The 16,282-nt window shown below is 35.9% G+C and overlaps 1 protein-coding gene across 4 annotated transcripts in view; it reads right to left on the reverse strand.

Annotated features, from left to right (window-relative positions):
- NOL4 (nucleolar protein 4) overlaps nucleotides 1–16,282 on the reverse strand; it is a 343,605-nt gene that overhangs the window by 74,148 nt on the left and 253,175 nt on the right. For all 4 annotated transcript variants that reach the window (XM_047827873.1, XM_047827870.1, XM_047827871.1 and 1 more), the window contains one exon: nucleotides 8,794–8,974. In XM_047827873.1, coding sequence (XP_047683829.1) covers nucleotides 8,794–8,974 — 181 coding nt within the window. The remainder of the gene's footprint in view (nucleotides 1–8,793; nucleotides 8,975–16,282) is intronic.

Below are 16,282 nucleotides of genomic sequence, written 5' to 3' on the forward strand. Positions count from 1 at the left end.
TCAGATTCCTTTGCTTTATCTAAAATAAACCCTTCACCCCTGCCATCCAATAAATAATTCTCTTTATACCTTTCTCACTTTTGGCACTACGTGTTCTATTTTTAAAAATCTATTATTCATTAAGCCAAAATGGTTGAGCACTTATTATATTTATTCAGGGGATGTAATCGTGAGCAAGACAGAATTTCTGCTTTCAAGTACAGTGCTGGGGGCACCTGGGTGGCTCAGTCGGTTAAGTGTCTGACTCTTGATTTCGGCTCAGGTCATGATCTCCCAGGTTTGGGAAATCGAGCCCTGTCTCAGGCTCTGCACTGCCAAGCACTGAGCCTGCTTGGGATTCGCTATCTCACCTTTCTCTCTGCCCCCTCCCATGTTTGAGCTCTCTCTCTCAAAATAAACTTAAAAAAAAAAAGTACAGTGCTAGAATAGAGACATATCCAGGAGAATAATTTACTCTCCCAAAGGGCCACAAGGTGGCAAGGTACAGTCAAGTTTCCCAGAGGAAGTACTATTCAATCAGAATCTTAAAGGATTCTGATGTTTAGATGGGAAAAGAAAAAAATATTTTATCTCATTTTGATCTGTAAGTTCCCTGAGATCAGTGATTCTTATTTAACTTTGTTTCTCTTAAAGTGCCTGCCGTGGACTGAATGTTTGCCATCCTCTCAAAATTCATATATTGAAATCTAATCCCCAGTGTGACGGTATTTGGAGGTAGGACCTTTGTGAGGGTGCAGCCCTCATGAGTGGGAGTAGTGCCCTTATAAGGGAGACACCAGAGACCTCTCTCACTCCTTCTACCATGGGGGGACACAGTGAAAAGATGGCCAGCTATGAACCAGGAAGTAGGTTTTCACCAGATAACAAATCTGCCAGCACTGTGGTCTTGGACTTCATAGCATCCAGAACTCCGGGAAATAAATGTTTTTTGTTTGAGTTGCCCGGTTTATGGTATTTTTGTTATAGCAGCTTGAATAGATTAAGAAAGTACCTATTTACAGTGACTTGAAAATAAGGACCCAAAACTACTATTAAATTAAGTCCAAATGCCGTGAGGGTATCCTTTCTCATCTTTCTGCCCTCCCGGTCTTCTTGAACACGGTACAATGTATAGGGTTTGTGTTCTTATTGTATTAGTTTAAAAGGTTTCACAAACATCTGTCTCCTTCAATCTTCACCTTCCTATTTAGGCTGCCTGTGCACATCATGCTTCCCAGTTAATGGTTTAACTTCTTATTGTCTTCATCTGCCTTAGAAATTCAGAGGTACAGTGGGTTGCCTAGGTGGCTTAGTAGGTTAAGCGTCCAACTTCGGCTCAGGTCATGATCTCACAGTTTGTGGGTTCAAGCCTCGTGTCGTGTTGCTGTGCTGACAGTGCGGAGCCTAGAGCCTGCTTCAGATTCGGTGTCTCCCTCTCTGCCCCTCTGCTGGTACACTCACTCTTTCTCTCTCTCTCAAAAATAAATAAACATTACAAAAAAGAAACTCAGATGTGTAGCTAATTCACTTAGGTCTCTTGAAAGTAGCTGCTCCATTCTACACTTTTCAGAAGATCTCTACAAATCCCCATATCAAGAATTCTCCAACTTAGATTAACTGGAGTTCTCAGCCATCAGATGTGATGCTGCATCTCATACAATGCTAATCTTCTGCTATGTCCTTTTTAGCTCTCAAGATTTATGTATATGTATATAGATCCTTTCTCCATTGCTCCAAATCTGTTACAGGGAATGACTATTCTGACGTCTTAAAAATGAAGCAAGAAGCTAAAGATAATACCGTGTTTAGAAGACAGAACGTTTGGGGTTTCCAGAATTTATGGAGAAAGTTCCCAAATAAAGGAAATTGTGGGCCTGACCAATCAGGATGCCTTTCTGTGATAAAAACAAGCAAAAGCCAAGCACTATCAAAATAGCAGTAGCCACTGCCAGTGTTACAGGTAGTATGGACTTTTGAAAACCAGTAATGAGAGCTCCTTCACAACTGTAATTAGCCATTTGTGGTGCTACCGTTACTATAGCTGGAGTTATTTTTCAAATGTGAGGTAGAGCAATTCTCTTTGGCTGGAGCCTGAAGCTGTTATTTATCAAGACTAGTCTTTTGCCTCTTTTCTTGCTTTCTTTCTTTCTTTCTTAAACTCCCCTACACTCATCCCAAAGCCAATGTTCAAAGAAAGCCACCCATTTGAACGTTGGCATGTTGCACGCCACACTGGTTATTCCGTTAGTCCTGTTTCTTTGCTGCAGTACACAGTCTGGATTGTTCAGCATTGTCCTTTGCTGTGTCCTCAGGAGATCGTTATATTGATACATAAAAACCAAAAGACATATGAACTGAATAACCAAAAAGTCAGCTTGTGTCACTTTGAGCAAGGTACCTAACTTTCCTGGCCTGTTTCTTTCTCTATAGCCTTTAAAAAATAGAGGTTGCTACCAAATTATTTCTCAGGTCCCTTTAGACCTTTCACGCTATGATAGGTTTTGGGGGGTAACTTACATACAAGGCAAACCTCACCATAGTATTACAATACCTACATTTAAACTGCTAATTTATCAAACCTGCTTTCTAACCACTTACATGGTGGCATATGGAGGACCTATACCAGATTCCCTATGTGGCTTTTAAGTAGCACTGAGCAGTAAAACTGAGGAATGGATACCAACGTAGTATGATAACATATGTGTGTGAATGTGTGTAGGGGCATGTAGTGTGTGTATGTGGCCATACGCTGTGGTACATCCTTCAAAGGACAAACTCAGGATGCTAGGAAAATTATGACCACATTTTATCCAGGCTTTGAGTTCAGGATTTAAAAGATGACTAGTAAATGAGGGACACAGGGGTGAAAAGGGCAGGTCAAAGAAAAATTCAGGTGGGTGAACCTTGAGGCGTAAAAGGGCTAGATAACATCATTTTCCTAAAAAGAAAGAGAGCCATAGAGCCAAGAAGAACCAAAATTTTTTCTTTATGGATCATTGCTCATTAATAATTCATAGCAATTTTTTTCCTTTAAAGTCCTTTTCAGTATTTATTCACGATTGGCAGTTGCCTGTTTTCTCCTCTCCTCAAAAAACTCAAAATATCCTCACTTGTATCTTTAATCTTTTCCATCTTTGCATATATTATCTTTCTTCCCGCCAGTAACTATCTGCCATGTTTATGAAAACACAGTGTTCATCCAATTTGCTAAATAAATCAAAGGAACAAAGTGGGGCATGTATGTGGTTCACAACATCCCGTGCTCAGAAGAGTCCCATGTGGGGTGCCTGGGTGGCTCAGTCAGTTAAGCATCTCACTCTTGATTTCGGCTCAGGTCATGATCTCAGAGTTGTGAGATCAAGCCCCACATCAGGCTCCATGCTAAGTGTGGAGCCCACTTAAGATTCTCTTTCTCCTTCTCTCACTTCCCCTCTTCCATGTGCACATGCAGGCTTTCTCTCTCTCTCTCAAAAACAAAACAGAGCAAAACAAACAATGAAAACACACACACACACACACAAACACACACACACACACACACACACACACATATACACACACACAAAATAACCAAAAAACTAACCATGCTTTGTCTAATGCTCTGTTATTACCATCTTGATATTAATTTTTAAATAAGAGGCTCCACATTTTCATTTGGCATTGGGTTTCCAAAATTACATAGCCATTTAGGAAGCAAAGGTAAATTATTTTGGTTGTATTTGAGTAGAGGTAATAAGCAATATTCAATTTGTCCTGCATTCTTTTATATGTCACTTCCATGTCCAAAATTTTGCCCACTTCTCTTCATTTTCAGTACTACCACTACCTATAATCCAAGTTACCATTGCCTTTTTCTGGGGTTACAAAAATAACTAATATTAGGCAACACAGATATAAGAAGTTGCTAGAGGGGCGCCTGGGTGGCTCAGTTGGTTAAGCATCCAACTTTTGATTTCGGCTCAGGTCAGGTTGGTGAGATTGAGCCCTGAGTCAGGCTCTGTGCTGACAGCATGGGGCCTGTGTGAGATTCTCTCTCTCTCTCTGCCCCTCTGCTGCTCATGCATGGGTGTACTCTCTCTCAAAAATAAACATTAAAAAAGTTACTAGAGATAAAGAGGGATATTTTATAATGATAAGAGAGTCAATTCATTAATAATATATAACAAAAACTATATATATATATATATATATATATATATATATATATATACACACACATATAAATACACACACGCACACACATACACAATGACAGAGTCCCAAAATAAATGAAAGGCTGTTAGAAATGAAGGTAAACAATTCAATAATAATAGTGGGAGATTTCAATAACCTTTCAATAATGGATATTATAACTAGGCAGATGATCAACAAGAATATAGAAAACTTGAACAACACTATAAACCAACTAGATATAATATACATTTACAAAGACCCCACCACAGATGGGGTGCTAAATATTCTGTGTTTAGCAGAATACACATCATTCTTAGGTAAACATGGAACATTCTTTAGGACAGATCACAATGTGAGTCATAAAACAAACTTTTAACTTGAGGATTGAAATCTATAAAGTATGCTTTCCAGTCACAATGGAATAAAAGTAGAAATCATTAAGAAAAATTGGGAAATTTATAAATATATGGTGATTAAAGAAAATATTCCTAAATAACCAGTGGGACAAAGAAGAAATGAAAAAATAAATTAGAAAACATTTTAAGGTAAATGAAGACAAAAACACAATATGGCTATATATAAAGAAGAAAAAAATAAATGTCTTAACTTTTCTGCTGAAGACACTGGAAATTAAGCACAAACTACACTTAATGTAAGCAAAATGAAAGAAATAATAAGTATGGGAGTAAAAAATCAATGAAATAGAGAATAGAAAAAAATACAGAAAATAAATAAAGCCAAAAGCTGTTCTTTGAAAAGATGAAGAAAACGGACATGACTTTAGCTAGAGTGACCAGGAAGAAAGGTGAGAACACTCAAGTAACCAGAATCAGAAATTAGAGAGGGAACACCACTACTGACCTTATGAAAACAAAAAGGTTTACAAAGGAATCCTATGAATAATTGTGTCAATAAATTAGATAATTCAGTTGAAATGGACAAATTTCTGGAAATACACAAACTACCTGACTCAAGAAGAAAGAGACAATATAAGTGAACCTATAATAAGAGAGTTAGTGATTGAAAACCTCTCAGAAAAACCCAGGCACAGATATCATCACTCCTCAACTCTACGAAACATTTAAATGATTAATACTACTACTTTACCCACTCTCCAAAAATAGAAAAGATATAGAATAATATTTTAAGGAAAGCATTCCATCTACAATAGCATCACAAAAGGAAACAGCAATCAAAGAAGTATAAAGCTTGTAGTGTAAGCATGACAAGACATAGTTAAGAAAAAATTTTAAAGACTGATAATAAATGAAAAGACATCTATCTCATTTTGAGTTATTTCCTCAAAATGTTAATCATAGCGTTGCCATACGAATAAACCAGCAATTCTTCTTGTAGGTATATACCCAAAAGAATCATAACGTATATACACAAACTTGTACATAAATGTTTACAGCGTTATTCGTAGTAGCCCCAAAGTGAGAAAAATCCTAGTCCCCATGAGTTGATGAATGGCTAAACAGCATATGGCATGGCCACAGAATGGAACATTATTTGGCAATAAAAAAGAATGAAGTATTGATACATATTATAATGTAGATGGACCTTTAAACCATCATGCTAAATGAAAGATGTCTGACATAAAAGACCACATACTGTATGATCCATTCATTATATAAAATGTCCAGAATGGGAGTGTTTCTGGAGACAAAAAGTAGATTAGTTCATACCTAAGGATATCACATACTTTAGTACTTGCTTCCTTTGCACAGATTGTTAGCTCAGTGGTTTACAATGTGGTCTCTGATGTCAGAAAGCCTGTGCGCCGATCCTGGCTCCTCCCTTTATTAAGGAGAGACCTTGGGAAAATCACTTCATCTCTCTGAGCCTCACAAAATAGGTTTCAATCATGCTAGGAAAAAGGCAAGTGGTGTCTGGGCATTATTATTATTTTTTTAATTGGGGCAAGTTCAATTAAGTTTTCCACAAAATTGCAAAACATATCTTCAGAGGACTGTGTAAGGATTCAACGGAGATTACGCGGAAGCTCCAGAAGGACTTGCTAAGTGGTAGCTATTGTAATTAGTTGATACTAAATAATTTAATAAATGAATGATTTTTCAAGACTAAAAAATACGGTTTCTATCTCTAAAACCTATAGCCAATGCACTCCCCCCCCCAATTCTTTTGATAAGGTTTTGATAAGTCCTGAAATACCTATCAGGTCTTACTTCCCATGTTGAATATTTAAAAAGAATTGTCAGTTTCCAGCTTTGTAGGCTAAAAGGAATGCTCAGGTTTTGTTTGTTTTCCCCTTCTGGTATTAAACTTTCTCTTTCTTTCTGACTTGTGCACTAACTACAAACAAAACTTGAAAAAAGCTGATAAGGTTCCCTAGCTTTGGAAAAACGGAATATACATTTAAAACTTAGTTTCCTTCCCAAATGAGATGCTTTCTTTTTTTCCTTTCAACTTGGGGCACCCCTCTTTTGAGTTGAAAGTAACTGCTTCACACGAAAGCTCAGTGATTCTGTCCTTAGAGCACCTTTAATTTTAAAGCAGACCAAAGAGCCCCAGCCTTCAAGGAAGAGTAATCCCTGAACACACTCAGAGCATATTTGCAGCATTATAAAAGTAAATGATTTTGAGTATATACTCCTTTGACATTAATAATGCAATTTGCTCCGAAATCTATTAAAAGCCCACAAGCCTAATTAAATATTAAAATTGAAATTGGTATTTCTTTCAGGCAATTTTCAGTGGAAGAAGAAATATGTTTTTTTTAAAAAAATGCATTGAATTCTCACTGATACTACCAATTCAAATACACGATAATGGGAGTTTTTCCTTAAACATATTGCTTTTACGTCTACATCTACTTTGCCCCTTGCTAAAAATCCCAACTTTCACAGACATCAAAATAATTACAACTTTGCTTTAAACCACAATACACAGACAACAGCCCAAAATAATATGATTACTGAAAATAGTTTAAGGTTTTATCGTAGGCTTGCATGCTGTGGAATCAAATTATGGTTTTTGAGATCACTTGGAAAATTTCCTCTGTGTGGGGGCTATGCCAACTGCTCGTGAACACAGATAAAGTTCATGTGCATCATTTTACTTTTGATATCAGGAATTTTTCAAGTCAGTTTGCTTCACAATTATGTATTTAAACTGTTCAAAGTTAAATTTTTTAAAATAAAAATATAAAAACCAACTATGCTTTCAGAATTCTGCTTATATTCCTTTCTCCTAACTGTTCTCCCCCATTCCTGCCTCTATATACACTTTAAAAAAATTATATAAGTCCTTCCTTAATGAATATTAGAAAACTGTGGTACTTTTCACCACTTGGAGTATATATAGCTGCATATTACTCTCTTGTTTGGATGCACTCAAAATGAGTCAACGAGCCATCAATTGATAGACATTTTTATTGGTAATCCTTTTTTTCTTGCATTTATAAATAACACTACAATGAATACCCTTCCGCATATATCTTTTTGTATTTTTGCCCATATGTGTCTGAGATAAATTCCTAACAAGAGATTCCTAAAGAAATTGCTGGACTGAATGGTAAATGCATACTTAACTTTTCTAGATACTGCCAAATTCCACCCCAACTTTTTGCATTTTTACAAGCTGTGCATGAGAGTCCTCATTTCCCCCACAGCCTTGTCAAAGGAATATTGTATAAATATTTGGATTTTTGCTAATCTTCATTTCTCTTTATTAGAAGCGACCGGGGTTGAGTAATTTTACCCATATTTAAGGGACATTTGCATGGCTTTCTTTGGGAATTGTGAGTTTACTTTCTAGCCTTATGTTGTAATATATAATTTGGGGTATTTCTTTCTTTTTAGAAGAACTTCATGTATTGGCTTATTAACCTTTTGTAGCTAACAATGTTACCAATTTATGATTTATTTTTACACATAAACACATAGTGTTTTTTTGTCATGCAAAAGTGTGTGTGTGTGTGCATGCATGTGTGTAATGAAACTTATTTTTTCCCTGAATTTTAAGTATAGTGTAGGAAAGCACTTCCTACGACCCAGTAATAAGAAATTCACCCACGTATTTTATTCCTTTTATATTACATATTTGCAATTCATTTTGGTATATAAGCTCAAGAAATTCCTAACAATTTACGAAGAATGAGCTGGTATGAGCTGGCCCCAGTACACCATTCAGTGCTGGTGGGGCATGGATAGCCAGTGGTCGTTTCTCTGTGTTGTTTCCACGTGTATGTCCTTAGGTTTACTGTGTGTGTTTTATCAAGTAAAGTTCCTGGTGCCTCATATTTTCCAAACCAAAAACCTCTTTGAACACTGAGAAAATGTGTCATTATTCTTGATGAATAGTGCATTACAGCTTTGGGGGGAAGAATGTATAACTATTTGGTAAAAAAATTTTTTTGCTATTTCACTAGTTGAGATTTTTTTTTTTTGAGTACAAAATACCAATTCTCCAGTTGCATAACTGTGCTGCCACTTTCAGAAACAGCAATAGAATAGGGAGATATCCGGGTAGGGAGACAAATATTCTGTATTAAATGGTCTTGTTTTTAGCAGATTGGCACTGTTGCTTATCAAGGCATATTCATTTTCTTCTCTCAGATTTAGGGAATTTGCTATCCCCAAATGGATAGAAAAAGCACAATAAATAGTAAAGACTCACCACTACTGGAAGCATCATTCAGATTAAGCAGTCCCCCTCCTAGACCTCTGTAACTATGGTAACTGTAGGTCCCATTGCCGTTGATGTACAACACCTCCTGGGAGCCTGAAACAGCTGAGGTTGAGTAAGTGGCCTGGGCCGCCTCTGGTTTACACTGTTTGTCAGCTGGGGCAGATTCGTCCTGCAATGACAACAGCATTCCATTATTTGTCAAGTCACTGTACTATTTCGCCTTGACTACGACCATCTCATTGTTATCTACAGGTCGGCACTGAATAAGAAAAAAATATACATATATGGTCAACATCAAGTTGGCACACATGCACGTTTTCAACAACTTGGCTAAAAGGAAGTAACGATGCGAGACAGATTGGAGGTGGAGCAAAATTTGCAAGCAATTTCCAACTGAATTTAAAATTACATGAAGAGAGTTGTTCACAATAGCCCAGAGGTGAAATCAACCTAAATGTATATTATTATCATATATGTAATAATATAATATTATATATACTATGTCATTATCCTACATATTACATATATATTCCTCCACAGTAGAACACAGACAGGTCTTATATATTCAGCTTAAGCTTATTAAATGAGTAAAGCTTATCAGAACATTGACAGGTGAATCCATGATGTTTACCCATGGATTTTTTTTTTATGCGTATGACTTCTCTTTTCTATAAAGAAATAGATTTTAACTACGCTCCATGGAACTGTAAGGCTTCTGGGGGGAGATGACTCAGAGTGTTCCAGAGATTGTGGGATGAGGGCACAAAGACGTGCCATTATGCCGTGTTTGATCTACATTCATAAAATCACTGCATCTACAGAATTATGAAAACCACCAGGCTGTGTGAAGTATTCTTTCTGTAAAGACATGTAGCCATTGAAACTCTGAAAGAAGGCAGAATATTCGATTCTTCAAAGCAATTCTGGGGCCCCTGGTAGGGGCTAGCCTCAAACAATTCCACTACTTGCATAACTTCCCAGTTTCCTGATTGAAAATTACTTGGGCAACATGACAAAATCTGAGTTCCCAGTTTGGCAAAATTGGTGGCCTTTCTGAACATCCCAGTCTATTTTTCTGTGTTTGAAAAATGACAATAAAATACACTTATAGGAGGAGTTTCTTCATGATGAGTAAAAAGAGAGAAGAGAGCAGGCATTGTCTCCACAATATTTGCTCACTGATTCTTTGTAGGATAGAATTAATTCATATTATTAAACATGCTATTTTTAAAATTTGCCTAGTCTTTCATTATTAACTGTTATTCCAAACCACAGTAACTGCATAGAGCAGGCAGATAATTAATTCCATTAATAATCAAAACAGGCCTTGTAGGGAGTCATTTGTGTTCAAACACAGATTTGCATTATTAATGTTCTTGGCAGTCCACTATATGCTGAGAAATAAAACATATGAAAGCCTCAATAAAATCTGGTCTGCAGTATCTTTTGGGCAAAAGTTTAATATAAAGTTAATTTGTGTTTTTCTTATGAACGATTGCTGTTACTGGTTTCAAAGAAGCATAGATTTTAATGACATAAAAAAATAAATATCCCCTAGAGTCACATTTTACCTCTGTAAGCAACTTTTAATTATTAGTTCCCAAACTTCTCAAGGCTGACAGCTTGCCCCTGGGTTGCTATGAAGATTATTTTTAAAATGGGATAATATCAATATTTTATAAGACTGCATATTCAGGCATTGAAATAAATTTCATTCCTCAAAAATCAGACAAAATCCTATCCTGGCTTTTATGAGACGTATTTCAATTTTCTGTTAAAAATTCCATAAAAATAAGATAGCATCAGTGATTTAAGGACCACCAGCAGTGTACTAGATAATGCAGTGTTGCTTTGATTAAAAATATACAACAAATTAAAGAAATGCTTATAGTAACTTCTGTAACAAGGCTTTGGCCTTATCGATAAATATTGCCTTGATGTATTGAAGTATGCACATTTCACAAACTATAGGCTTGTTATAGGATGTGTGATTACTTATAGATGGAAGGCAAGATTGGGAATGATTTGACATTGTCACTGTCTTTGGGAAGACTGGTTTGTACTCTTTTGTACCTTATCCTCAGAAACTGGACAGAGACAACTAGACTTTGCAGAACCTGATTGGCACTTGGGCCATATAGATTGAATTCCTTAAGTGCAGATGCCTAAGGAATCCTTTACTCAAGTAATTTGGACAGATACTTAAAAAAAAAAAAGAAATTTGGTTCCACTCAAATTTTTGACAACAGATTCCAAAAAACTTTGCTTGGAAAATGTTACAATGTCTTTATTATGTCTCCCAAGAATTCTACGTTTTCTTAGACTGTATCTTCTACCGTCTATCATGTTTATTGTATGTTTTCATTAAGTCTTCTCTATCTATAGTTAGAAAATTCCAGTAAAGTGTACTGCTAGATTTAATAATTCAGATACCTTTCTTTTTTTTTGCCTTTTACCTTACATCGTTATGGCAATTAGAAGTTGTAAGGCAATGTTGCATCGATATTGAATTACATTTTTAGTTCATCATTGGGCAAGGAACTTGTGATCCACCTTTTTAAGGTGAAGAAGCTTGCACACACTTCAAAGAAGCTTATCACTGCAAAATAGTAAACATATGGATAATTCAGGCATCAATTTGCCTGAGCTTTCTGCAAGATTGTTATTGGATTTCTCCTATCTTTTCATGCTCTTTGTAGTCTACATGACAGAAGCGTTTTTACTTAAGTTAAAGCTCTAAATTTATCCTTTGATTTATTAGTACTGATGGGGCAAGAAAGTACAATTTATTTCACATATAAACTACTAGAAAACATCTCCACTTTCTAAAAGCTTCTCTTCTTCCATTTGATAGCAAGTGTTCCAGAACTAAGTACATTGCTAAGAGTTTATGGGGAAATTCATAAAAGATCTGAGAGAATCAAAGCTTCCATTAAAACTGCTTAGAAAAAAAAAGTCTGCACTTAAAGCAAATGTACTTATTATTTGAGATGATGAGAAGTGATTGACGATGCCAACAACAGACACACACACACACACACACACACACACATATATAGTAACACTCAGGGAGTCATTTATTTCGTTCAGTTAGCAGCATTCCATACAATCTTCTCCCCCTGTTAGCCATACAAATAACTAAGATGCCAACACAGAAGACTGTTCTTTGCAAAGATGCTCCCAAACCCACTAATAAGGAAAAACATCTTTTGACCAAGTCCAAGTAGCCTAAAGATAAGATGTGAAATAAGAGAGAAGCTAGATTGTGTTTCTGACTTGAGAAACCACAACCACAGCAAGATAGTTGTTACTCAGAGTTTTATCAAACTCTTAGAATAACAGGTTATTACACTAACAGACTTTCTTTGTAGCATTATTTACACACACACACATACACGATTTTTTAAACAATAAAGATTTGAGAACTATTGGCTTAAATATAAAACACAAAATAAATATAGTCCCCAACCCAGTAAACATAGATATATGGTTGGCAAGAATGGCAAGAATTACATTGCAAAGTAATCTGCTCTAAAATTCTTCCTAATGGCCATAAAGTTTTATTACCAAAATAAACGTACAGACTTAGCATTTAAAAATTTCAACTTTGGGGCACCTGGGAGGCTTAGTTGGTTAAGTGTCTGACTCTTGATTTTGGCTCTGGTCATGATCTCACAGTTCATGGGATTGAGCCCTACATCGGGCTCTGTGCTGATAGCCTGGAGCCTTCTAGGGATTCTCTCCCTCTCTCTCTGCCCTTCCCCCTGCTTCCATGCACATATACCCTCTGACAAACATCAAAAGAATTTCAACTTTACATGTAACAGTCTGCCATTTAATTATTGACCCAAAAAATCATATTAAAAAATATCTTTTTCTATAGGTTTCTAACACTCAACTTTGGTTTCCTTTGTTAATATGACCATAATGAAATGTAAAAGTAATGTTCCTTTGAGGTAGTAAAATTGGACAGCAGATACAAATATTTTGGTCACTGATTTTTTTTTTGAGAGAGAGGGAGGTGGAGAGGAGAGAGACAGAGAGATTCCCAAGCAGGCTCCAAGTACAGAGCCCCATGCGGGGCTTGAACCCATGAACCTTAAGATCATGACCTGAGCTGAAGTCAGATGCTTAACCGACTGAGCCACCCAGGTGCCCTGGTCATTGATTTTATATGCATATTATATTAATTTTGGCCTCAGAAAAATCAATTTTAACAAAGCAATACCAAATTGGCATCTTAAATGTTAAATTTTAATATATTTGGGAATAAAAATGTATTTTCCTAATCATATGGTATTTTTGTTTCTCCTGAGATATTTTTCCTCCTGAGTTTTTAAAATATTTTAAAAATCTACATTTATAACAACTCAAAACATCTTTAAAACCATACCTTTATTTGCAATTTTGGCTCTACTGATTAAAAAGAAAAAAAAACTTTCTTAAATTATTTTTTTCTTAATCCCCTTTAAGCTAATATTCTCTTTTGGTAAGATAGTTGCAATGCTCTACCTGGTGATACCATGGCAGGCATGGTTTCAGATATTACCAATGTAACTGTCATACTCAAATTCTTACTTCTAATATTGGCCTTCTCTCTGAGGCTCATGCCTGAACAAACGGAAATGTAGGCATATCAGATTTAATATCGAACTTAAATTTATGTTTTCTTTCCTCCAGATATCTCTTGCAAACATTTTTAATTAAGAAACAAAACAAGACCTGTTCTATCACCAATGAATGTATCTTGTTCTGTTAATGCATCACACCAAGATTTATTTTTTCTCCTACACTAGGCTTCTCTCAGTCAAACCACACCCATGTCCTCATGGCTCCATTTTGGAAAGGACCCTCATTGGCGTACATCTGAGAAACCCTCACTGAGAATACAAAATTCAGAGCCCCATAATCTCTCCTTTGGGCTAATGGGATAACCTCCTGAGCAGTGCTTTCCCCTTGACATCTTGTGCACATCTTCTCAAACCTATCTTTTAAAATCATTTATCATGTTGAATTCTCTTTCAAGAGTTTGAGATTTCTTTCTTCTTGGAGAACAAAACCCAGAGCTGCTGGCATCCAAAGCTCTTCAGAGTTTGAGAACAATCCTGGCAGCCACATTTTCTGTCACTTCCTCTGATAACACTCCATACTCTGGTCATAACTTAAAGTGGCAAAAAAAAAAAAAAAAAGCAGGGAAATATTCTGAGTCATCTAAATGTGCCATTGGGCACCAATACATAGGAATTTTCTCATAATTAATTTTTTCAGAGAATCAGCTCCGGTTTCATTGATCTGTCATATGATTTTGTTTTTTAGTTTCCATATCTTTTATTTATGCTCTAATCTTTATTACTTCCTCACTTCTGCTGGTCTTAAGTTTTATTTGAATATTTTATATCTGATGATGGTTTGTCATTTAATTTTTAATAATGTTGGCAAAATTTTAAGGTATGTATCTAATGTTGAAGAGCAAACAAAATCTTTTTCTTAAAAGACTTATTTTAAAGTTTCTTGGGGTGCCTGGGTGGCTCAGTCAAGTGGCCAACTTCGGTTCAGGTCATGATCTCACTGTTAGTGAGTTCGAGCCCTGCGTCAGGCTCTGCACTGACAGCTCAGAGCCTGGAGCCTGCTTTGGATTCTGTGTCTCCCTGTCTCTCTCTGTCTCATGCTCTGTCTCTGTCTCTCAGAAAAACTGAATAAAGGTTAAAAAAATTAAGTTTACTTTTTGTGTGAAATCTGAAAGTGTTATATGAATAAATCAGGTTTTGCTATGGCTTTCATCAAACTAATGGAGAAAGATAGTATTTTCCTTCTTCATATTCTAACCTAAATTCCAGAGTAACAAAATATTTTTTCTCCTTAAATCTCTAATAATATCCCCCAGCCACCATTAAACAAACGAAATAAGACCTATTTATCTGAAATTCTTGTACCTCTTCTGTATACAATTATCTTTATGAAAAAAAATGCAAGAAAAACAAATAGAGACTAAAAGATATCATAGGAGAGAACAAAGACTTCAAATGTATATAAATGAGCTCTTCAGTCCTCAGGTTGCTATAGACCAAAAGACCTTGAACCAAATATCCTACAGAAGATGGGAAATTCAAAGTGTCAACACAATTATATTCAAACAATTAAAATTTCCCTCAAAGCAAAGACCTAAACATGATGGCTATGTCAAAACCTTTAGCTATAAAAACATTATAGTATCATAAAAATTCAGAATATTATAGCTTTAACCAAATTTAGAACAAGTATTTTTAGTATTAAACTTTGAGAATCACAGTGGTGCCTGGGTGGCTCAGTTGGTTAAGCTGAGTCCAACTTCGGCTCAGGTCATGATCTCCCGGTCTGTGAGTTCAAGCCCCGTGTCGTGCTCTGTGCTGACAGCTCAGAGCCTGGAGCCTGCTTCTGTCTCTCTCTGACCCTCCCCCATTCATGCTCTGTCTCTCTCCGTCTCAAAAATAAACAAACATTAAAAATTTTTTTTAAGTTTGGGAAGCACAATAGAAGCATTAAAATTTTTTTTAGAGCAGTTAACCATTAGCTACTACATAAGAATCCTATTGACATAATGGTATCAGAAGATTAAGGCTAAATCTGCACACTGGCCACCTAGGGTATGATGCTGGGCAGCCTGAAGAGGTATGTTATTTTACCTACAATGTAATCAAATCTGTGATCCATAAAGGGGCTTCATAAAGGGATCTAATTAGATTTTGTCAGTTATCAATTCTGATATTTATTTTATTTTATCCATATAGAATATCCATATATTATTGGCTAATGCTGAAATAAACTAATAGGTATTAATACTGTTGTGATTAACGTTTTAGTACAAATTAAAATAATGCGTGTCACGATCAAAGACAAGAGAAACAAACTTTCTTTTCATTTCCGTGGGTATCAGTTTTTCTAAAATACACGACTAAGCTGCAATTTATGTTAAAACTATGTTTTAACACAGTTTTATGTTATGTTATGTTGAAACTTTAGATTCCTTCTCACAAATGGCTACATAAACATAAGTCAACAAAACTCAGGCTAAGAACTTTAAAAGGGAGCCCTCACATACTATTTATTTATCCTGGATGTCAGTTACCCAAAATCCTCTCAGTATGGTCCTGGGAGTTTTCATCATTGGCTTAAGAAAATTAGACTGAACTAGAAAGCAGAGATATGAAAAATACAATTAAAGTTAAAAACAACAACAACAAGTGGCCATGGCAGATAATCTTCATCTTTCCACATTTCTTTTTGAGCAAACAGAGAAACTTGACTAATGATGCTATTTCCACACTGATGTTGTGAGGTAATCCCAGACGATTTCAAAATTAGAAACAGGCGTGCCAGCGTGGTTGCCTGAGCAGAATGAAGAACAATCCCTTCCTAACATCACTCTACATGATGGATTCCTTCATAGCTACTTTTGTCAAACGTTACGTTCAATCATATAGTAAACATAATTCCATCC

Source organism: Prionailurus viverrinus, chromosome D3, assembly GCF_022837055.1.
Source record: "Prionailurus viverrinus isolate Anna chromosome D3, UM_Priviv_1.0, whole genome shotgun sequence".
Lineage (NCBI taxonomy): Eukaryota > Metazoa > Chordata > Mammalia > Carnivora > Felidae > Prionailurus > Prionailurus viverrinus.